Source organism: Furipterus horrens, unplaced genomic scaffold (genome assembly GCF_987537825.1).
Source record: "Furipterus horrens unplaced genomic scaffold, mFurHor1.1.pri manual_scaffold_13, whole genome shotgun sequence".
Taxonomy (NCBI): domain Eukaryota; kingdom Metazoa; phylum Chordata; class Mammalia; order Chiroptera; family Furipteridae; genus Furipterus; species Furipterus horrens.
Genome location: NW_028327183.1, coordinates 45,606,994 through 45,631,101, shown reverse-complemented (window position 1 = coordinate 45,631,101; position 24,108 = coordinate 45,606,994). Strand labels below are relative to the sequence as shown.

General features: G+C 51.5%; 1 protein-coding gene across 1 annotated transcript; it reads right to left on the bottom strand.

Moving 5' to 3' along the window:
• Window positions 1-2,859: 2,859 nt before the first annotated feature.
• Window positions 2,860-14,313, bottom strand: SLC1A5 (solute carrier family 1 member 5). The gene is made up of 9 exons (XM_090261395.1): window positions 13,137-14,313; window positions 10,443-10,485; window positions 9,943-9,993; window positions 9,456-9,500; window positions 8,166-8,332; window positions 5,617-5,850; window positions 4,705-4,899; window positions 4,430-4,561; window positions 2,860-3,432 (listed from the first exon to the last, which is right to left on the bottom strand). The coding sequence occupies exons 1-9, from the start codon at window positions 13,694-13,696 to the stop codon at window positions 3,198-3,200; spliced, it is 1,662 nt and encodes a 553-aa protein (XP_090117521.1). The 5' UTR covers window positions 13,697-14,313; the 3' UTR covers window positions 2,860-3,197.
• Between the last annotated feature and the right edge of the window lie 9,795 nt (window positions 14,314-24,108).

The window sequence follows — 24,108 nt, the reverse complement described above, 5'->3', positions numbered from 1 at the left end:
ATCAGTGATAAAAAAAAAAAAAAAAAAAAAAAAAAAGGGACAGAAAAAAGTGGCTAAAGTGCTGTTTGGTGGAACGTGGCTCAGTTCCGTATTCTCTTTGTGTACACCTATGAAGGTAGTATATTCAATATATTACATATGCAGGTATGTACCTCTTTATTTGATTTTTTAAAAGATTTTATTTATTTATTTTTAGAGGAGAAGGGACGGAGAAAGAGAGGGAGAGAAACATCAATGTGTGCTTGCTTCTCACGCGCCCCCAACTGGGGACCTGGCCCACAACCCAGGCATGTGCCCTGCCTGGGAATTGAACTGGCAGAGACTCTTTAGTTCACAGGCGAGTGCTCAATCCACTGAGCCACACCAGCCAGGGCAGGTATGTACCTCTTTAAACAGGTATCCCTCGTAAAATGGATAAATCTAATCTAGTAAATAAATTTAATCCACCCCCCAAAAAGCATTCATTAGAAAATTTGTGGATAAACAATGATTTTAAGCAGAGATAATAATGCATTCACTCCCAGCTCCCTACAAAAACTCCACCGATTTCTCCAAATATCATTAAAACACTCCTGTAACAACCCACCAAGGATTCTGGCATAATAGAAAGCATTGAATAAAAACAATTACTTAACTGTTCAACACTTAATGATCCCATCGGTTGACTGTTTGTATGCAATGTGCAAGTTTGCACAGAATCAGATAGGACTTATATATCCACAGTACAATAGTCATGAGAGTAACTAAACAACAGAAAAGAAACGAGGCTAAAGGTAATCAAAATACTCTCTATTGCACCCAGACTGGAGGTGCCTCCCGGCGCCTGGCAGACATCTACGCAGGGACCTAGGGAGATAACATCAGGAATGTAGAACACACTCCTGTCACGCACGAGACAGGATCCTATCAGAACGTGTGAGCTGCCACTGGTCGCGTCCACATCCTGAACTCTCACAGGACTTAAAATAGTTGCACAGCAGGTTCCTGATTCAAACAGCCCATTTTGGGTTCAAGGGGAAAAAACAGCAAGTCGCTGTGGGGACTATTTGCAGTGAGAGTTCAGGTAGCCAAGGGATACCTGCATTCTTAGGTAGGTGGTTACAGTGGGATTTCTTGCTATGAGTTGTACATTTTTGTTAAAGAATTTACTTATCTTTATTTTTTAGAGAGAAGAAGGGAGGGAGGAAGAGAGGGAGAGAAGCACCAATGTGTGAGAGACACATTGAGTGGTTGCCTCTCGTGCGCCCCCAGCTGGGGACCTGGCCCACAACCCTGGCATGTGCCCTGACCGGGAATCGAACCAGTGACTTTTCAGATCACAGGCCAGCGCCCAGCCCACTGAGTCGCACCAGTTAGGGCTACAAGTTATACATTTTTAACTGGAATATGTGTAGGGTAAACTGCACACAGCTTAAGTGTATGGGTTACCTAATTTTTCCAAATGTTGACATCTATGTAAGCATCACCCATAAGAAGACACAGAACACCTGCTGTATCACAGGCTCCCTCGTGCCCTCCCCCACCGGACATAGGCACCCTGATAGGCTACCCCCTGTTCTAATTTCTCTCACCATAGACCAGGCGAGCCTCACGTAGGCCTTCATATGAATGGAATTAACTATACAGTATGTTTCTGGCTTCTTTCACTCAAAATATTACCTGTGAGACGCCTCCACGCTGAGTACAGTTGACCCTTGAATAACACGGGGTAGGGAGTTAGGGATCCTGACACCGCCCCCCCCCATACACACACACAGTCAAAAATCCATGTATGACTTTTGACCTCCCCAAAACTTGTCTCTCAGTATTCACGGTGGACTGGTTCCAGGACCCCCTGTGGCTACTCAAACCCCAGATGCTCAGGTCCCCTATACATGACAACATGGCATAGATCAGCGCATGCACAGGACCCTCCAGACTCCCAGCCGGATCAAAACAGTGCAGGTACTTTTTGAAAACCATCCACATATAACTGGACCGTCGCAGTTCAAACCCGTAGTGTTCAAGGGTCCACGGTACATCAGTACTTGTTTCTTCTTGCTGAGTAGCCTTCGATTGCATGAATGATCATTGTACTAGTTTATCCAAGGGACTTCTGAATTTTGGCAAGTAGATAAGACAGCAGCTATAAACATTTGTGTACTGCTTTTTGTGTGAACAGAAGTTTTCATCTCTCTTGGATAAATCCTACGAGTGGAGCTCCTAAGCTATATGGTGTGTAAAGTGTGTATTTTAATGTGATATGACTACCTGGTGATTCTTTCACTTGAGAGAGAGAGGAACTTCGCTTTTTCATTTCACTTATGCACTCACTGGTTGATTCTTGTATCTGTCCTGATGTGGGGATCGAACCCACGACCTTGGTATATAGGGATGATGCTCTAACCAACTGAGCCACCCAGCCAGGGCCTTGCCTAGCCAGACTCCAGAGTGACTGGACCGTGCTGCCTTGCCACCAGGAAGGCACGGGCTCTGTCCAGCTGCTCCACATCCCCGTCAGCGTGTGGTATTGTTTTTGTCACCATTCTAGTAGGTGGGGCAGTGGCATCCCGTGGCGACTGCCCACGGTGTTGATGGACAGACATTTCCCTGAAATCTAATTTATCCGGTTTGTTTTTTGTTTATTTCTGTGTAGCTGGGGCTCTTAGTCAAATTCTTACACACACCTGATTCACTATCTTTGACAATTTTATCGCTAAAAAATGTCCTCTGGGGTGACAGCTGTGTTTGTCCTCAGCTTCCTCCTACACAGAGGTCCCGGGACAGGGTGGGATGTACCATGGAGTCACAGTACACACACACACACACACACACACACAGAGCTACTGCCACAAAATAACCAGCAAAGGAGGCAGCACATGTCAGAACGTCCTTTCTCTCAAAAAGGGCAGAATTCCATATGGTGACCTGAGACAGGGAGGCCAGGCAGGCTCCCAGGATGAGATGTGGGGGACGCTACTTCTCCATTCTTGCTGTTTCCTAGCCTTGGGTGGGGGCAGGGGAGATTTGGGGAGACATTCACACCTATATACACATACATTCCAGCAGCGAAGCTTCCCAGATCTGGAGCTGGGGAGTCTCTGACTCCCCGGAGTGTGTGGGCAGGGCCCTCAGAGCCCCAGCTTGTCCGTTCATCCATCCTCGTGATCCTGATGTCCAAAGTGCCCCATCAGGGCAGGGAAGAGCCTCACTGGGGCTTACATGACTGATTCCTTCTCGAAGTTGTCAGCATCCCCAGCAGGTCCTGGGTAACGTTTGAGGAGGGGGTTCCCCTCCTCAGTGGGGATCGGCAGCGGGGCCAGGGGCGTCTCGCTCTTCACCTGGATCAACTCAGGCACTGAGCTTGGAGACTCTGTCCGATCCACGTAATGCTGGAGGAGCCCTGCCCCAAAGGCATCACCTTCCACATTGAGGACGGTACAGGACCGGTCCCTGAAGAGGGAAGAAGTGATGGGGAAATAAGTGGGAGGGGAGGGGTCAAGGGTTCATGTACATTTTTCTTCATTTCACTTAGAATAGCCTTCACTGCTTCCCTTATGTGTTTGCCATACTCAGTCATTTCTGTGAACATTGTTATCACCAGTGTTTTGAACTCTGCATCTGTTAGGTTGGCTAGCTCCTCCTCACTTTGTTCTCCCACTGGAGCCTTGATCTGCTCCCTCTTTTGGGCCATACTTCTCTGTCTCCTCAACTTGACAGGCTCCTGTGTTTGCCTCTGTGTCTTAGGTAGAGCTGTCACACCTGTCTGGATGAGTGTTACTTCTTTATATCTTTGTTTGTTGGACTTTCATGCAGTTTGATTTTCTGGTACTTCTGGTTATTTTTGTTTTGAGGTAGATGTGGTCCTTCTTATGGTTGTGCAAGGAGGCAAAGCGTGTCTACCTACGCCTCCATCTTGGCCAGAAGTCCTCACCCTAAGACATATGGTCATTCTATATTCAACTTGAAACCAAACTGTTTCCAATCTTTCATGATCTTAATAGCTTAATCATGATAGCTAACAATTATGTATGCAGCATGTACTACTTACCAGAGGCTCTTAGAAGGAGTTGCATGTATTAAGTCATTTAATGTCAAGGAGACTATTCTGTCCATTTTACAGATGGAGAAACTGAGACAGAGAGAGGAAATACTTGCCCAAGGTCACACTAGCTAGCAATGGTGCACCGGGTTTGCACACAAGCAGCCTGACCGAAGAGTCCACTCTTTTCCCCACTGTGGCACACGACCTCCCTGGGGTTCTTCTTAGAAGCCTCCAGATTCCTTCCATACCTTTCACTGGAACGCTCAAGGTCCCATTCCCTTATCTCCAGAATGCCTGCCTTCCTCTCCTCTCCGCTCCTCCCCAGAGACTCTCAGTGACCCTCTTGCTCATCCCCTTTCCCCAAAGTGCCCCCGAGCCCCCCTGAAGCCCCAAAGTCACACTCACACAAGCCAGTCCACAGCCAGGATCAAGGAGATGTCAACCGGGAGGTTGACTGCCTCGAGAATGATGGCCAGGGTGAGGACACCTCCAGCAGGGATGCCTGCAGCGCCGACGCTGGACGCCGTGGCAGTGACCCTGGGTGGGGGAGAGGGGAGGTCAGGGAAGGGCCGCCTAGTGGGAGAAGCTACCGCAGGAGCCCTGTTCCCCCAGCCTGTGTCCATTCCCAGGGGAGGGGTCAGCTGGGTCAGGGGCCCTAGCCACAGCCAGCCGGCACTCACAGGATGGTGATGATCTGCACGAAGTCCAAGGACCGCTGGTGGAGCTGGGCAAGGAACACGGCAGCCACACACTGGAAGAGGGCAGCGCCGTCCATGTTGACGGTGGCACCGATGGGCAAGATGAAGCGGCTGATATGCTTGGAGACGCCGTTCTTCTCCTCCACGCACTTCATCATCAGCGGTAATGTGGCAGAGCTGCAAGGGACCCCAGATCTGAGCTAGCTCACGCAGCTTTCCGAGGCCTGGCCCCACCCACCAGCCAAGCCACGCCCATACCTCCTTGCCCACATAGCCCCTCCTCCCTGGCCCAAGCTCCACCCACCAGCTTGGACTCCACCACCAACATCCCTAGGTTTTCACCCACGGCCCTCCCAGTAATCCATGCCCTTCTCTCCCCAGAGCCAGAAGGTACTAGGGATCCAGCAGACTGCAATCATTCCAACGTGTAGGCTCCTGGACAGCCTGCTACTCAAAATACACGCAAAAACTCATACCTAAATCCCACCATGTCTGAGAACTCACTGACCCACACCTCCTGCTATCGGAACAGGGAAGGTCCCGTTCTGAAGGAACAGGGTCAGCAGACATGGGTGAAATACCCAGGAAGAAGGTGGGAAGAGCTCCCAAAGGTGGGTCCAGGGTGGAGCACTGGAGTCCCCCAGGGCCAGGCTTTGGCACCAAAGAAGTGAGGAAGAAATCTCTAAGGCAGTAGTAGCTTTCCTAATTTTAGGGCAGTCTGGGTGATGGATGGGGGGTAGATCTGGGGCCTTATGAGAAACTTAGGAAAGTATGGCCCTGTACCCAGATCCAATGGCCGCAAACACAAAAGTTCAGGGGTCTTCAGACATGGGATGCCCACTCCAGGTCCCTTATAACTTAAAAATCCCACCTTAGTCTGCCCCAAGGTCACACCTGGAGGAGGTCCCAAAGGCGGTGGCCAGCGCTGTCATGATGCCCCATAGGAAGCGGTAGGGGTTCTTGCGAGTGAAGAGGAAGTAGATGAGGGGCAGCACCAGGAGCCCGTGAATGGCGTGGCCCAGCAGACAGCACAGGATGTATTTGCCGAGACTGGCGAAGAGCATCCCCACATCCTCCATCTCCATGATCTTGCTGGCCACCAGGAACAAGATGCCCACAGGGGCATACCTAATTACCCAGGAGACAGAGGGCAGCCTGACCTCGTGCTCACCCAGGGCCAGGCACTGTGCTCCGCACACAGCTGGCCTGCAGCCACCCTTGAAACCAGGAGGCACCAGGGCAATGTGTGTGGAAATCCACCACCTCCTCTGCCCTCCTCCCGCTCTCTCCCCTTGCAGATGGTGAAGTCAGAAATAAAAGAAGCCAGGGTGTTTCCATCACCACTTGGAGTAGAGTCACCAACTAGGTTTGGACTTAACACGTGACTGAGAAAGACACATCCACCACCCATGTGTCATTTGCGTTCTCTGGGCTCCTTTGTTATAGCAGCTATTATGACTGAAACCAATATATTCTCTCACCACATCACAAAAAATAGAGACACGGCTCAGGTCTTAATAAAAGCTCTGAGGCATGACGCATTTATGATGTGCTGGGCCCTGGCTGGTGTGGCTCAGTGGGTTGAGCACTGGCCTGAGAACCAAAAGGTCACCAGTTCAATTCCTAGTCAGGGCACATGCCTGGATTGCGGACCAGGTCCCAGTTGGGGGCATGCAAGAGACAGCCAATGGATGCTTCTCACATGGATGTTTTCTCCCTCTCTCTCCCTCCCTTCCCCTCTCTCTAAAAATAAAAAATAAAATCCTTTAAAATTTTTTGAAAAAATGTATATGATGTGCTGAGTCCTTGAGTGTGACTGAGTCTTCATCTCAAGGGAGCTCCTATTTAGAGTTTCTTACGGCTACTGTTGAATTAACAAAATGTAATAGTCTGTAAAGCAGGGAATATAATGCTCCCAACCTCATAAGAATGTTGGGAGGATGAAATGAGATGCCAGTTGAAATGAGCTGAAAGCTTTTTAATAATTCATCTTTAAACTTTAGCACTCTCTCCTGGAGTAAAGACCCCCGGGGTGCTTATGCCTCCCAGCCAGGAGGCCGCCCAAGACTGCTCTCGTGACTCCTGATCGCTGTGACCAGGTGTCTCACAAACCCTTTTCCTCTTTAGTAAAAAAGGCACTGTTTCCCAGCCACTTGTGCCTCTGGGTTTGGCCAAATGCCCATGTTCAGGCCACTGGGGTGCGCCAGGAAGTTATACAAGTGAAGAACTTGATAAATATTAGCTAATACTGTTTTCTGTAAGCTGCTATCGGCCAGGCACTCTCCCAAGCACTTTACACGTATTAACTCATTTGTACCTGGTCCGATCAACCCCATTTTCCAGATGGGGAAACTGAGGCATGGAAGGATAAGTAACCTGTCGTAGGGCACAGCTAGGAAGTGGCCATGCCAAGATAGGAACCCAGGCCACCCAACTGCAAAGCCTGCTCTCACCCACACATCACCTACCCCTAAGGCAAAGCACTTTCATTAGTCAAGATGCACCTGATTTCGCCCTGACTGGTATGACTCAGTTGGTTGGGAATTACGCCTCAAGGTGAAAGGTCGCAGGTTCAATCCCTGGTCAGGGCACATGCCTGGGTTGCGGAGTCAAGTCCCCGGTCAGGGAGCATCGAGAAGCAACTGATTGATGTTTCTCTCTGACATGGGTGTTTCTCTGCTCTGTCTCCCTCCCGTCCCCGCTCTCTAAATATAAATAAATAAAGTCTTTTTTTAAAAAACGCACTTGATTCCCTCATAGCAGCTTCTTAGATGCCAGCTGCATTGGAATCGGGGTGGGTGAGGGTGTTAGATTTGCTAAAAATGCAACAACCCTGGCCCTCCTCCTGATCTCTGATCTTCTAGATTCAGGCTGGGGCCAGAGAATCAGTGATGGGAGAGGTGACAGGCATGGGAACCAGAGGCCTCCGCACGTGTTTTTTTCTCGTTAACGTAGGTCACTTAACAGAGCTCAGAATGGTAATAGTCATTGCTGATGTTAAGTGAATGCTCGGTAGGTGCCAGGCATTTAAAGCGCTTTCTCGGTGCTTTCTTTACCTATTTCCCCAGCTGCTTGTTTCATCTTTGTGATAACCCTATAAAGCAGGTATGATTTCAGTTCATTGATCCAAAGGCAAACATGGGATTACCTTCAAATCTCTAAAACTGAGATGTGTTAGCCAGGCTGTGGCTACAGCCTGGCCCTTTTTGTCATCTTCCAGGAAGGTCAAGAAGATGCCAGTACCAGTCTAAGCTTTCATGGAATGCAGCACTGTTCTCATCTTATAGATGAGGCAATAGAGGCACAGAGAGGGTGAGTCACTTGCCCAAAGTCACACAGCCAGGGAATGGTCGATGCTGGGTTTGAATCCATGCCATGTGGCTCTAAGAGGCAGACGAAGGGTTGCCCCTCCCACACCCCTAGTCCCCTCTCCCACCACCTACCACATGATCCAGGAGACCAGCACCATGGTGGCATCATTGAAGGAGTTGAAGAAGCGGATGAGCAGCTCACCCTCTGGCCCCAGCTTCCGCAGGGCCAAGCCGAACACGATGGCAAACACGACCAGGCCCAGGATGTTCATACTCTCCACCTCGCTCCCCACAGGCACCTTTGGGAGGAACAGTTGGAAGCAGGAGGGGAAAGCTCAGTCAATGTGCATGGTCACCGAGGACCTGTCCTAGGCAGCACTGGGGCCCATCAACTCCAGCCCCTCCTTCCCAAGGCTCACTGTCCAAGGCCAGGGGAAACAGAACTATGGCCAGGGACCACCCAGAGTAGGCAGGGTTGAAACTGGAGTAGGAGGGTTGAAGATGAGTGTGGGAACCCAGGAGGGGGTGCCAGCTCAGGGGTATGAGTAATCAGGTAGGGCTTCCTGGAGGAAGGGTCTGAGACCTGGATAACAGGAAGGGTGAACAAGGTAAGAGGGGTGATAGAAGGTTCTAGAGAGAGGAAATAATTTGCAATAGCCTAGAAATGACAGCAATGTGGACATTTCAAGAGCAGAAAGAAATTCACTGAGGCTGGGGTGGAATGAGTGGGGCAGAATCATAAAATGAGACTGGGCCCTGGCTGGTGTGGCTCAGTGGATTGAGCGCTGGCCTGCGAACCAAAAAGTCGCTGGTTCAATTCCCAGTCAGGGCACATGCCTGGGTCATGGGCCAGGTCCCCAGTTGGGGGCATGGGAGAGGCAATTGATCGATGTATTTCACACATTGTTTCTCCCTGTCTCTTTCTCCTTCCCTTTCCCCTCTCTCTAACAAATAAATAAATTCTTTTTTAAAAAAAGGATGAGACTTGGAGGGCGGCGGGGCAGGGGTCCGACCTCGCAGGATCCCGTGGACCGTGGCAGGCACCCTGGGCTTTCTTCTGAGGACACTATGGAGCATGCCAGGGCTTTGAGCAGGGGAGAGGCAGGGTCAGGTTTGTGCTTTGGAAAGACCATTCCGGCTGCCAGGCCTGGGGCAGATCAGAGAGGAGGCCAGGGTAAGATAGGGTGTTGGGAAAAGAGGAGCCTGGACCAGAGAGGGTAGTGGGGAGGGAGAAGAGGGGTCAAAACGGAGATTCCAGAAGGACACAAAAGACAGAAATGGGGGAGGCGCTGCACAGAGTTTCAACCAAGTTGCACACCAAAGGTTAGAGGACCCCGTGTGTAAACAAAGGCGGGGGCGGGAACACAAAGGAACCACCACAGCAATGGGCCAAGGACTGGGGTGCTGCCCCCCTGCTCTCACCTTCACCTTGGTTCCATTGAAAAGTTCCATCTCAGAGCCAGGCCCCTGTCCGGTAACAGGGAGGAAGAAGAGGGGTCAAAACAGAAGTTCCAGAAAGGCAGAAAAGACAGAAATTGGGAGGGGCTGCTCCAAGTTTCAAACAAGTTGCACCCCAAAGGTTAGAAGATCTGGTGGATAAATAAAGGCTGGAGGGGTAGGGGGGGACAAAATGGAACAGCCACAATGACAAGCAGGCCCTGGCTGCTGTAGCTCAGTGCACTGAGTTCCCACGTAAGAACCAAAAGGTCTCCAGTTTGATTCCCAATCAGGGCACATGCCTGGGTTGCGAGCCAGGTCCCCAGTTGGGGGTGCATAACAGGCAACCACACATTGATGTTTCTCTCCTTCTCTTCCCTCCATTCCCCTTTCCCTAAAAATAAATTTAAAAAAAAATTTTTTTTTAATGGGCTAAGGGCTAGGGTCCCTCCTATGCTTCTCCCACTCTCACCTCCACCGTGGCTCCACTGGGAACGTTCTCCTCTTCATAGATGGTATTGTACTGCGGGGGGGGGGGGGGTTGGGAAGAGTCTGTGTCAATGGTCACTGAGGCCCCCCCACCCCATATTGGCACCCACAATGCCCAAAGCCAGCCCTAAATATCCTTTTACACATCTCATTTCATCCCACCAGCAACCCCACTACGGCAGGACTATGCATGCCCCTGTTTTCTAGAGGCAGAAACCGAGGTTCAGAGAAGTAAAGGCACATGCCCAGCATCACACAGCTAGAATTAGAAGCCAGCAGGCGCTGGGAACCCATATTCTCATTTGTGGGCGAGGCCGGGTCTCAGAGGTCACCCAACAACCCTATAATTCTGCCTGTGGACAATCCTAAATATGTGGACAGGTGTCTCTTCAGGCACCACCCAAAATCAGGCACCAAGGGACCGCCATTGGCTACCTTCCTCCCTGCCCAACCCCCACCCCTGGGGTGTTCCTGAGGACTCACTGAGCGGAAAGTTGCAGACACCAGGTTGGAGGGGACGATATTTCTGCAGAGATAGACATGGGGGGGGGGTTATTAGATACCGCAGGGGGAGGTCAGGGGGTGTCTCCAGGGGTGGGGGAACCATGGGGGCTCAATTTGCACCCAGATATGGCCCCCATCCATGCCTCAGCCAGGTTCAGTCAAGCAGAGTTGGACTGGCCTGCACACATTTACGGGGCATTGGAGAGTCTGAACTGGTCTCCTAGGACCCCAGTAGGTTGGCATCCTGGCCCCAAAGGATTACAGATGAGCCCTGGCTGGTGTGGCTCAATGGACTGAGCACCAGCCTGGGAACCAAAAGATTACTGGTGAGATTCCCAGTCAGGGCACATGCCTGGGTTGCCAGCCAGTGGGGGCATGCGAGAGGCAACCGTGAATGTATCTGTTGCACATCAATGTTTCTCTCCCTGTCCTCCTCCCTCCCTTCTCCTCTCTCTAAAAATAAATATATTAAATCTTTAAAAACACAGAAAAGAAAAGATTGCGGATGAGAGTGAGGAATGCTAGCTTCCCAAGGCAGGCTGGGGCAGGGCACCTGGAATCCCAGCTCCACCCCCAGAAGCAAACTTCATAGCCTGGACAGCTTGCATCAGCCACTTCCTCCCAGAGGGCTGGGGCCAGGGAGGGCTGAGAAAAGGGCAGGCTGCCCCCAGGGGCTGGCTGCTGGGTGGGGAAGAAGGAGGGAGGGAGGGAGGGAGGGAGGAAGACAACAGATGGCTGTGTGCGTCAGGAATGTGCATCTGTGTTCGCACGGCTACTTCTGTGACAGTGTCCAAGTGTGACTGTGTGCAGCAAGCAGTGTGCGTGAAGCCCAGAGTGTGCTGGTGAGTCAGACAACAGCCTGTGTCTCTGGGTGACACAAAAATAATGCTGATGTAGCTACAGGTGCTGTAGTAAGTGCTTTAAATAAACTCCCAACAGCCCTCAGGGATGAGCACTCTTATCCCACTTTACAGAAAAGGAAACTGGGGCACAAAAGATGAAGAAACTTGCCTGGCTAGGAAGTGGCAGGGCTGGGATTTGAACCTAGCAAGCTGGCTGCAGTCCTAATATCCTCCTCCTCCCCAGTGACATGGGCGTGCGGCTGTCGCTGTGGGTCTATACCCAGTTTGTTGAGTGTTGTTATCTGTTTGGAGTGAGGGTCAGTGTTCAGACATGTGGGATTCTGTCGCTGTGTGCCATGTAGGGGTGAATATGTATGCTTGTGCTAAAGAGGTGTTAGTATCCAGTGGGTATGCACGTGTCGCAGTCGGTGCAAGCCCATTTGCCAGTGTGCAATGTCACAGCCGTGGCTGAGTGTGTGCCTGTCAGTTAATTGCAAAGTTTGTGTGGCTCAGATGCTTCAGCTAAGTCTGGGAGTGGCCGACCACGTGTGAGTTACATCTGTTTTGGCTCATGGCGGGGGAGCGGGTAGGGGAAGCCTGCATACACACATAAACAACCTTACATGGCAGGGGGGGGCGGGTAGGGGAAGCCTGCACACACACATAAACAACCTTACATGGCAGGGGGGGGCGGGTAGGGGAAGCCTGCACACACACATAAACAGCCTTCGAGTGGGTGTGCCTGGCATCAGGTTGGCCTGTATCCACCCAGGCCAGCCAGGGCTGGGCCAGGACCCAGCTCATCTGACCTAGCTAATCTCCCTGAGCCAGGAGGTGCCCACCCACTGCAAATTCTGGGTGAAGTTTACCAATTCAGGCTGCAGTGATGCCCCAAGATGCTGGGGGAACCCAGTTCTATGACTCATCATTTCCCTCCACTTCCAGGAAGTCCCCAACCAACCTGGACACACTTAATCAGCAGGCCCCAAAGGCAAGGCCATGTGGTTCAAGCAATCTGTCCCCCTTAAAAGAGGGGAGAGCCATTCTTGTGGAGGGGGTGGGGTGGGAAGCAGAAGCCAGAAGGAAAAGAATCTGTCCCCTTTCTGGGCAGCCTGGTTGGGTGCAGGGAGCACAGAAGGAGGAAATGGGATTGAAGGTGGTGGAGGTGGCAGTACTTACCAGGAACATGTATGGGGAAGCCACGGGGGCCCAGCTGAACTGGGAGGGGACGGCAGGCTGAGAAAGGAACCTGGCTGCCTGGGTGACCCATGGTACAGGCAGCCCTGGGACTTGGAAGAGAGCCTGGGGTGGGGTGGGGGGTCACTCTGCCCTCCTCAGGTTCTCCATGGGCTCCTTGGGTCGCAAATCTTCTAACCAGACCCTGGGCTCAAACCTTTACCCAGAAGCCCCATCCTTGGCCCTTGGCGACCCAAAGATCCCCTTGGAAACCCCCAGGATCCCTCCTCTGACAGGAGAGTCCCTCTTACGACATCTCCCAAACCCCGCAAGCATTACTTTTCCTCTCTCTGTAAGACTTCCTTGCTTATCACCCTTATGTAGAGTCCCCCCTTGTGTCCCAAGCCCCCCCATTTAGAAGTCTCCTTCTCCAGGAGTCTGTCCTCACCCTCGGTACCCTGACCCTTGAGGGACCAGAGTTTCCCCCACCATCCCCTACCGTTTTCCTGAGGCCCTGGGGATGTCCTGGCTCTAGAGGACCCAAAGCCCCGGCTTCCCGGCCACGTGGCCACTCCCGCCGTTCCTAACACCATACCCCTCCCCTGTAGCTGGAGTACTCTTCCCCCCATCCCTCCACCGGCGGGCGGGGCCTGACCTCACAAGGTCCAGGAAGGAATCCAGCACCTCCTTGCTCGGGACGTTTTCCTTAGGGCCGGTGACGCCGACCGAGGTGTTGAAGGCGGCGCCGGGCTGCAGAGCCAGCGCCAAGCCCACGCCAAGCGTGGATGCTACCAATGTGGTGACCAGGAAAAAGAGCATCGCCCAGGCGCCCAGGCGGCCGAGAGCGCTCGGGTCCAGGCTGGAGGCGCCGCCGATCAGGCTGCACACCACCAGCGGCAAGATGATCATCCTCAGCATGCGTAGCAGCAGCTCTCCCGGGAAGCCGAAGGCGGCCAGACGCGCGGGGCCCAGCGCTCTGGCGCCACCGACCCCAGACACCCCCAGGCCCAGCGCCACGCCCGCCACTACAGCCACGACCGTCAGCAGCACCAACAGGTTGGCGCGAAGGCAGCGACGAACCTTGTGCCGGGAGCTGCAGCAGCCGCCCCCTGCCGCGCCTGGGTCCCCTAAGGGGGCCAACGCTGGGACACCGTTGGCAGTGGGCTCCGCTACCCCCAGCCACTTGGGGTCGCCCTTAGTGGAATCGGCCACCATGATGAACGCCTGGAAGCTGGGAGCGCTTGGGCTCCTTGAGTAACAGCCTGAAGTTGGAACTCTGAAGGCTCCTTGGAGTGCGACTTCACAGCGCCCAAGTTCCTGGACCTGGGAAGCGGGAGTGTCTGAGATCCGTAAGCTGGGCGCTGGGGCCCCTCTGCTCTTCCAGGTCGTGTCGGGCGCGAGATTCTCAGGCTGGGACGTGGGGTCCTTGGCTCCGGAAAGCGGACGGCACCCACGCGGCCGAGGTCTTCGAGAGACGAGGTCCTGGACGCGCAGATCCCGGACGCCTGGATCCGGGAGGCGGGGAGCTGGAGGGCCTGCGTCCTGGAAACGGAGGACTCGGGAGCCTGAGTCTGGGGGCCAGAAACGGAGCTCCGCGAAGAAGGGAACTAGGTTCTGGTGTCCGAGAGGGGACGTCCAGGCCACTGGGCGCGGAAGGCGGCTGTCCCGGTTCCTGGAGTAACAGCTGTCAGCACAGAGGCATCCTTCCTGGCGCGCGGAAGGTCTCTAAGCGTGCTTGGCGGAAGCTGCGAGGATTAAGCGCCTGGGCGAGGCTTGGCAAGGCGGGGACCGACCCGAGGGCGCTTATGGCTGAAGCGTGTAGCGCTCTCTCTTTAGAATGCAGAATACTGTAACTTTGTCGGTATCCGGGGGTGGGGCCTGAAGGGGGCGGGGCGTTGGGAGAACGCTTTTTACCCTGGCAAGGAATTGGGCTGAGGGATTGAGGGCGGTTAAGCTGCAACAGTTCGCAGGCGCGAGCGAGGATCTCTAAGAAGCACAGATAACGCCCTGGGGGGATAGCTCAGTTGGTTAGAGCACTGTCCCAGTTGGTTAGAGCACTGTCCCAACGTGCCGAGGTGGCGGTTTCGATCTCCAGTCAGGGCATATATATAAGAATCAACCAATGAATGCATAAGTTAGTGGAACAACAAGTCGATGCTGCTTTCTCTCTCTCCCTTCCTGTCTTGCTCTAAAATCAATCAATCAATACGTAAGTGTGGGTGATCCGCTGGTCACTCATTTGAAAATCAACTCCGCCTGAAACCCCTCCTTCGCCCTAAATTCGGTCTTTAAAAAATACAAACAAGATTTTTATTTTTATTTATTTATTTTTATCCCCGGCTGGTGTGGCTCAGTGGATTGAATGCAGGCCCACTAACTGAAAGGTCGCCGGTTCAATTCCCAGTCAGCGCACATGCCTGGGTTGCGGGCCTAGTCCCCAGTTGGAGGGGTGTGAGGGGCAACCGATTGATGTATCTCTCACACATGAATGTTTCTCTCCCTCTCTTCCCCTCTCTCTAAAAATAAGTAAATAAAATCTTTAAAAATTTCTTATTTATAGATTTTAGAGAGAGGGGAAAGGAGAGCGAGGGAGCGAGAGAGAAACATCGGTTTGTTGTTCCACTTATTCATTGGTTGATTCTTTTATGTGCCCTGATAGGGGGATTGAACCCACAACCTTGGCATATCAGGACAATGCTCTAACCAAATGAGCTACCCTTCCATAAATTCAGTCTTTTATCACCTCTTGGAACGTCAATTCCTCAAATGTAAGATGCAGATCCCTCACACAGGTGGCGTAAGGTTTTAACGAGATGAAGTTATTTATTTAATAATGTGAATAATTTTAAAAATAAATGTTCCAAGTTCAGAGTCCATGCTTATCAATTAATGGCAGTTATTATATATTAGGATTGTAATCCACTTCCTCCTAGGTACATAATTTGCAATACATCCATTAAAAATTATATTTCAATTTAATGACTGTGTGTGCTAATGCTTTCACGAACGTTTTCACCAAATATTTCCCCCCATATTTTATTATCAACATTTAAAACATACAAAAAGCTTAAAGGATTTTACAGTGAATCCCATATACCCAGCACCTGGAGTCTACAATTATTTCTATATTTACTTCTATATCACATTTCTATCCATTTATCTATCTCTCTAACCGTCCGTCCGTTCCGTTCCTTTTTTATTTTTATTTTTTTTTTGACGCATGACGAGGTAAGTTGCAGATATCAGTGCACTTTCCCTCTACACCCTTCAGTGTGCATTTATTAATGAGCGTTTAATATTTTCTCACAGTCCTTTTTTTTTCCTTTTGAGGTAAAATCTATATACAACAACGTGAACAAATCTTAAGACACCCACTGATTTTTGACAAACGCATATGCCTGACTTCCCTGGAATCCTCATAACTGCTTGGTGAGGTTGGTCCCACGTATGCCCATTCTCCAGAGGGCAAGACTGGGGCTTATGGCCAGAGGAAGTCACTCCCTTTGAGGCCACACCTGGGGAGGCTGGGAGCTGCATGCCGACCTCTGAAGGCCCTGACCATACCTGCTCTGCCACTTCTCTAAATCCTTCTTAGTGGTTATTTGGGTGATTTCCAGTGAACCTGTTACCATAGATAGTCAGTGGAGTGCTAGTGAGCTCCGCCATTAGCCAAGATGGAGGCAGGGGGGTGGTTCTTACCCTGAACATGCCAAAAGCTGGAAGGATGAATGGGTAGAGCCTCAGTGGGGCCCCAGAAAGCTAGAAAGATGAATTGATAGGGTCCCCAGCATGCTAAAAGCTAGCAAGATAATTGGATAGAAAGGGGGAAAAAAAAAAAAGCCCTCCCCTCCCTATCCCTATAAGAACTGCAAGCTTGAGCAGGAAGGGGGTGGTCTTTGAGATGGGAGTCCACCTTTTTCCCAGGTTTTGTGGCACTCGAATAAACCCCTTTCCTTTTGCACCAGCTCCTGCCTCAGGAGTTTGGCTTTTGTTGGGGCAGGCAGCGAAACCTCCCTTTGTTCGATTACAAACCTGCTGTGGCTCCCTGCTCCTCCTGGCCATGTGGAAATCCAAACTCCTTCCCCACCTGCCCTGTTCTCCGGTAACATTTCAGGGTTTCATACTTGCTCAAAGATAGCTATAACTTCAAAGCTTTCTCCTGCAGCAGCTATGGGGCCTCAGGCAGTCACCACCTCCATGAGCCTCAGACTCCACATCTGTACAATGGGAAGAATAATAATAGAGAATACCTCCTTGGGTGCTGCGAGGATCAAATGAGATAATATGTTCAAAGCATTTAGACAGGGTACAGGTGAGACGCTAATAAAGTTGCCTTATACTACTATTGTTGTTGTTATGTTTTAATTAATTTATTTTTAGAGAGAGGGGAAGGGAGGGAGAGAAGCATTGATGTGAGAAGGAAACCATGGATCTTTTGCCTCTGGTACAGACAGAACTGGGGACCGAACCCACACCTAGGCATGTGCCCTGGCCAGGAATTGAACCGGTGGCCTTTCTCTTTGAGGGACGATGCCCAACCACACTGGTCAGGGCTATTGTCATTATGACTGAAGAACATGGTTTGGGCCCAGACCAGCTCAGTACCGGTTCCAGACGCTGCTGGGCCATGGTGGCGAGTTGTCCCTGTTGGTCCCTAGACTTAAACCTGCTTGGTAAGAATCTTCAAGAACTTGTGGTGACATCCTGCAGGATGTGAGGCACTGGGGCCAGGCTGAGGTGAGAATTTGCCCAGGGTCTAAAGGACCCGCCACTCAGGCACATGTGGCCTCTTGGGCCTCCTTCCCGTGTCTCTCAAACACACTTCATTCCCAAATCCTCCCTGCCTCGACACCATCTACTTCAGAAAGTTCCTGTCTACCATTTTCCCCATCTAGTCTAACATCATATCCATTCAGCAAACTCCAGTGAGCTTGGTTCTGAGCTAGACGCTGAGAGTGTGGGCCCCAGTTTACTCACTATGCAATGGGGAAAACAGTAGCATCTCCCTCAGACATCATGGAGGGGTGAACCAAGTTCATGTGTATTAAGTGTTTCCGTTGCTGTCTGGCAAACCACAGCCTCATGGTATTCTAAGCCACAGACTTTTGACATCAACATTATATCGAAGGTAAAAATAGCTGGGCGACCTCCTACAAAGCAAAAGGTCACAGGTTCGCTTCCCAGTCAGGACACATCCCTGGGTTGCAGGTTTGGTCCCAGTATGGGCTCAGGGCATAGGAGAGGCAATGGATCAATATTTCTCTTGCATATCGATGTTTCTCTCTTTCTCCTTCTCCCGTCTTTCCCCTCTCTCTAAAAACAAATAAATGAAATCTTTTTTTTAGAGGCCGCTTTCATGTGTTCCTTCAGACACAGACTCACGAACCAGTGCTTGCCCCCAGGACTGTTCAGACCCTGGGGCCACTGGGCAAAGGCAGCCTAAGAAGCCCCTGGTGGAACCTGGGACCAGGGACCGAGGACCAGCAGCTGGGTTTCAGGTGCTGCAGCAGTAGGTGGCCAGGCTGGGGGCAGAAGACCTTCTGGTACCTGCCCTGATTACCAAGGCCATTTGGGCAACATGGGGGTATGCGAGGCTTAGCCCAGTCGCTGCCCACCTACCCCAAGCACAGGGCTTCCAGACAGGAGGCAAGATTGAGGGAGAAGGCTCCAGGACTCAGTGACCCCAGAATCCCAGAACCTTCCAGGAGTGGGGGTGGTGGTGGTGAGTCCTCCAGGGGCCAAGAGGGGAAGGCTTGAGGGCTTGGTCCCGGATTGGCCAAGAGTGTCCCACCCCCCTGTCCTCCCTAAGCTTGGAGGGGAAAACCTACCCAAACTGGTCTCAACCAGCTTTCTTTCCACTCAGCAAAACCTCCTACCCAGATTCAGATTTCATCATTTGAGGGGGAGGGCAGAGGCTGGGGACTACAAGAAAAAAGTGAGAGGTCGTGAGGATGCTGGGGTGACTGTGGGCAATCTGGACCTTACAGAGCAAGGAGCCCCTTCCTGGCCTCAGTTTGCCACCAGTGAAGTGAGTATGGCTCCAAATGGTGTCTTCTCTGAGAGGACCTCAGCCACCTTCAAAGGATTCAGCCTCTCCTCCTCCCTCAGATAAGCATTCAGCAAACTTTTTCTGAGCACCTACTGTGTGTCCAGCCCTGTAGCTGAGGCAGGCCTAGCTCCTGCCCTCTTGGGCTCATACTCCAGTGGGGGAGGCAGTGAGCAGGGCTGGGATGGAGGAGCCCAGAAGGAAGCCCTGCCTGGGAAGTGGGATCAGGGAGGGCTTCCTGGAGGAGGGGACATCTGAACTGAATTTTGAAGGATATCAGGACTGGCCAGTGAAGGGAGGTAAGAAAGGGTACAGGCAGAGGACGCAGCAAGGACAAAGACCTGGAGGTGAGCAATTTAGGAAATCAAGAATAGTTTCATTTGGTGGCAGTGAAAACTACTGAGAAACGAGGCTGGAGCAGTGGCAGGAGCCATATCAGGTAGACAAAAATAAAAAGGTTAAAGTTAAGAGCATTCCTGGCCCTGGCCGGGTAGCCCAGCTGGTTAGAGTGTTGCCCTGCACACCAAGGTTGCTGGTCTGATCTCCGAGGTCAGGGCACACGCAAGAATCAAACAATGATTCTCACAGCTCCCTTTGGTGTTAAAATGCAGATTCCTGGACTCCACAGGCTGACTTCACAAGGGAGGGAAGCAAAATCCTACCGCACACCCAGAAGGAGAGGAGGATGGGCGGGTGGGGGAACAGCCCTAAAGACGATCTCACTTGCTGTTTCTAGAATTCCATTCTTTGATCGGCAACCAGGGGTTCTTAGCACAGCGTACACATCTATATTTTCAAACCTCCGGTGTCAGCCTATGAATAAGGCATGAAATAAATTAACAAAGATCCAGCAGTTAATTTTTAAAAGTTAAATATCAGAGCACATTCTACAAGTAATGATTGTTTTGTGAAATGCTAATTTAATTTACTGAACACTTGTACCTACACATATGTGTTGCAAGTAAAACACACATTCCCTTGAGTATCAAGTGGCTCAAATTCAAAACAGTTGGAAAAACACTTTGTGGTTTACCTCATCCTGACCCTCCTGGGCTCAGCTCCTCCCCGCTTCTCCTCATACACTTCTTTCTTCACTCACTAAGACCTCTGGCTTTTGAGTCAGGATCCCCGGAGTCCTCCAGACCCCCAGGCTGGGTCAGGTGTCCCCCCAGGCTCCTCGGGCATCCTGGACCCTGTCCACTCTGCGTGGACACTGTCTGAGGATGGGTCTGTCCTCTCCATTGGGCTGAGGGTAGGGGCGCTCTGGACCACCACTGTGTCCCCAGCATTGCCCTGCTCAGGTCAGGCATACAGTAGGGACTCTGGGGGTGTGGGGTGACTCTTTTAGAAACAGGAAGGGAAAAAGGAGGTTGAACCCTTGGGTCCATCAGGACAAAAAAGCAACGGAGCTTTACGTGTTGTGCCCGGGCCGGGAAGCTGCAGCCTGGGGACTGGAGACAGGCCCAGAGCATCCCTTCCAACTGTTCTAATGATTTATTTAAGAGCTGGCTTGTCTGGGCTGCCCTGCCCTGCCACCGCCAGCTGCAGGCTCGCAGGGCCCTGTGGTCTGTGGTCCGGGGTGTCGGGCACTGCCTTGCCCTCTCCCTGCAGATCCAGCCAAGGCCAAGGGAACTGTGTTCAGAGCAGCTGTTTCCAGGCTCTGCCCCGGGATCCCACAGGTGTCCCAGTGCTCAGGTGACCTGGACTGGCGATACTTGATGCTTCCAGGGAGGCAGGATAGGATAATGGTCAAAGGTGTGTGGGGGCGGGGGGGTGAGCAGGGACAGAGATGGGCCCTCCCACTTCTTAGTTGACCTTGGGCAACAGATGCCACCTCTGAGACTCATGTCCTCACCTCTGAAACCAGATGAAAGTAGTATCCATCCCTGAGGTGACAAGGATTCAACAAAATCCCACAGCAAAGGTCCTCAGCATAGGTCTGGGCAATCTCCGAAGATCAGAATATTGAGAGGGGCTTTTATTAGTGTAATTGGTGGCTTTTCCCTTTAAAGAGACCTGGTTAGAGGTGAGCCAGGCAACACACTGGGGCTTCGGAGGGGACACAGGCCCGCCTTGGGGTTCCGAAGGGACGTGGCCCTGCCAGGAGCCGCTTGTAAAGGTAAATGACTACACAGCCCGTTTATGGGACCGTGTGGGCGTCATCTCTGAGGCCGCGGGCCTGTGCGACCAGGACACCGTGGGCCTGGAGCACCAGGATGTGGGAGTCTGGGACATTGCTACCTCAGGCCCCCTGCGGCTACAGGACCTTGAGTACAGGGTCACTCCCTTCCCCGGGTGCAGCCAGCTGGGTCCCTGGCAAAACGCCCGAAGAGCCTTTTGCCCACTTTCTGAGAGAAGCGGGGCTGGCAGCCCAGCCCTGAGAGGCGTTAGATTTTGCACTTCAGCCCGAGACAAGGGACAGGCTGAGCGCTTGATTAACAGGCTCTGGACAAAGTCCTTCCGGAGCTGGGGGAGGGGGTCGGCATTTTGCCGGGGGGGGGGGGGAGGGGAAGAGTAAGGTGAAGGGGGCTCCCCCTTGAACTCAAATAAAGCAGGCCCATGAAATACGAGGGCCTCATTCCCTCCTGGTGCAGACAAGGAAACTGAGTCCCGAAGCCCCATGGCAAATGATTGAAAAAGCCAGAGGAGAAGCTGTGCATGGTGCCAGCTAAGGCCCTGGGTGGGGGTGAGGTGTCAGGCCCGGAGGGGGAGGGGCACAAAGCATCTACAACAGTGAAACCACAGCCTGGCCGGGTGGCTCAGTGGGTTAGAGCATCGTCCCCATATGTCAAGGTTGCAGTTAGATCCTCTGTCAGGGCCCATACGGGAATGAACCAATGAGTGCATCGATAAGTGGAACAACAGATCCATGTTTCTTTCTCTGTCTCTCTTCCTCTCTCTCTAAAAAATCACTAAGTACATTAAAAAAAAGATGTATTCCAAAATTTTTCCAAGTACCAATTAAATAAATTTTGAGATAAAATTCACATAACATAAAAATTAACCACTTTGACCCTGGCTGGTGTGGCTCAGCAGATCCAGTGCCAGCCCGCAAACTGGAAGGTCGCCGGTTCAGTTCCCAGTCAGGGCGCATGCCTGGGTTGCAGCCCAACTGAACTAATTCAGTGACTTTTTGCATCTGGTTTAGTTCACTTAACAATCCACCCAATTGTTTTTTAATTTTATTTATTTATTTTTAGAGAGAGGGGAAGGGAGGGAGAAAGACAGGGAGAGAAATGTCGATTGCTTGCCTCTGGTACAGGACTGGGGACCAGACCTAAAACCCAGACATGTGCCCTGACCAGGAATTAAACTGGCGACCCTTTGCTTCACGGGAGGACACCCAACCAACAGAGCCACGCAGGCCAGGGCTGGGCATACCTCCTCTTATTGAGCTTTGCTTTATTGTGCTTCCCGGATATTGTGATATTTACAGATTGAAGGCATGACCCTCCACCGGCAAGATTTTGACTTGTTTTATGGTGGTGGTCTGGAACTGAGCCTGCTGCGTTTCCAAACTATGCCTGTATACACTCAAGTTTAAAAATAAGGTGCAGAATCGTCTTCATAACTTGAGTAGTATTTCACCATCGGTGCTGACATGGGGTAGACTCTCTGGGAGAAAACCTGAGAAAGTGGTGGCTCCAGTGCCTCCCAGGAGAGGCCCCAAGAGGAGGGGATGCGTTCACAGTATCCCCTCCTGTACCTCTAGAAATCTGCCCTGTGCCCTTCATTACCAATTAACATTTTGAACTGTTCTATAAAAAGTTCCACCTCCAGCTGCAGTGGGGAGCAGGGACACAGGGGACAGTGAGCCTGGGCCATGTGTAGGCCTGGGCAGTGACCCGGGAGCGGACCTGACAGGGCTGCCAAGCCGTCACAGCCTGTTCCAGAAGGTCTTGCCAGGGAATGTACTGAACGAAACCCTTAGAAGGCTCTGGGAGGCGAGGCCAGTCCCCCAGGCCTGGCCTCTGCGAGGCAGCTGGACGGATCTCCCAGAACAGCCCCTCAGCCATCTCGGCCCCTGCATTAGATAGATTCCATGCCCTGGCTGGTGTGGCTCAGTGGATTGAGTGCCGGCCTGCGACCCCAAAGGTCGCTGGTTCGATTCCTGGTCATGGCACATGCCTGGGTTGTAGGCCAAGTCCCTGGTTGGGGACGTGCGAGAGGCAACCAACGGATGTTCCTCTTGTACATTGATGTTTCTCTTCCTCTCTTTCTCCCTCCCTTACCTTCTCTCTGAAAATAAATAAAATCTTAAAAAAAAAAAAAAAGATTCCAATGAGATCATGCTACCTCCACCTGTCCAGTGGATCAAAGCTCTCAGTCCTTTGTACCCCATCTTGCAAGGGTACAGCTGACTCACGTGCTGCCCCACTTCCCCTATTCCTCCTTCTCTCTTCTCCTGCTCTTTCCCCACTCCTCTTCCTCTCATCCCTCCTTCTCCTCCTCCCCTTCCACCTTGGGCTCCTCCTTCCAGTCATGTGCCCCCTCCCCAGGGTTCTCTGATGCTCTACACCTTTGCCCATGCTGTTCCCTCTGCCTGGAAATCTCCACCCCCCCCTTCGCCAGACTGTGGTTTATCCCCGGGGGTCATGGCTTCCTTTCTTCACGTAACAAAAATTTGCCTGGCATCAGTTCTTTGTTAGGCCCCCTGCCAGGTACAGGGAAGCGGAGCCGGGGAGAGTTCACATCCGAGCTGGGAAGTCAGGAAATAAAGGAGTCAACAAAAATTGGCAACCAGAGACTTCTTTTTAATGTTTTTTTAAAGAGTTTATTTTTACTTATTTTTAGAGAGAGGAAAGGAGAAAGAGAGAAACATCCATTGACTGCTTCTTGCAAACTTCCAACTGGGGATCTGGCCTGAAACCCAGGCTTGTGCCCTGACCAGAAATCAAACAGGCAACCTTTTGGTTATCAGGACGAGGCCCAACCGACTGAGCCAAGCCAGTCAGGGCAACAAGATAATTCTTCTCTTTTTTAAAATTTTATTTATGTATGTATTTATTTATTTTAAGTGTATTTTATTGATAGGGCTGTTACAATTCTCCCAATTTCTTTTCCCTTTGCTCCCCTCTGCCCAGTACTCCCCTTCCCTCCAGCAAGCCCACCCCCCTTAGTTCATGTCCATGGGTCGTGCATATAAGTTCTTTGGCTTCACCTTTTCCTATATTATTAACTTCCCCCTGTCTATTTTGTACCAGCCAATTATGCTTCTTAGTCCCTGCACCATATCCCCATTTCTCCCCCTTCTCACTCCCAGCTGATAACCCTCCAAATGATCCCCACACCTATGATTCTGTTCCTCTTCTGGTTGTTTACTTAGTTGTTTTTTGTTTTGTTTTCTTTAGGTTCTGTTATTGATAGCTGTGAGTTTGTTGTCATTTTAATGTTCATAGTTTTGATCCTCTTTTTCTTAAAGAAATCCCTTTAACATTTCATTTAATAAGGGCTTGGCGATGATGAACTCCTTTAGCTTTATGAAGACTTCTTTAAAAGAGTAAAATGCTGTCACAATAACTAGTGCGCAGTCTGACCCTGGAGAAGGAGCACACCTGATAAGTAAAATGGCTCGGGAACT

Bases quoted from the DNA above. Each gene is read 5' to 3' on its own strand.
- SLC1A5 (XM_090261395.1), bottom strand. From the start codon at position 13,696: ATGGTGGCCGATTCCACTAAGGGCGACCCCAAGTGGCTGGGGGTAGCG. The intron at 10,486-13,136 runs GTCAGGCCCCGC...CTATCTCTGCAG, and splicing joins TCCTTCCTGGACCTTGTGAG to AAATATCGTCCCCTCCAACC. The intron at 9,994-10,442 runs GTGAGTCCTCAG...CCCCCCCCGCAG, and splicing joins TGTCTGCAACTTTCCGCTCA to TACAATACCATCTATGAAGA.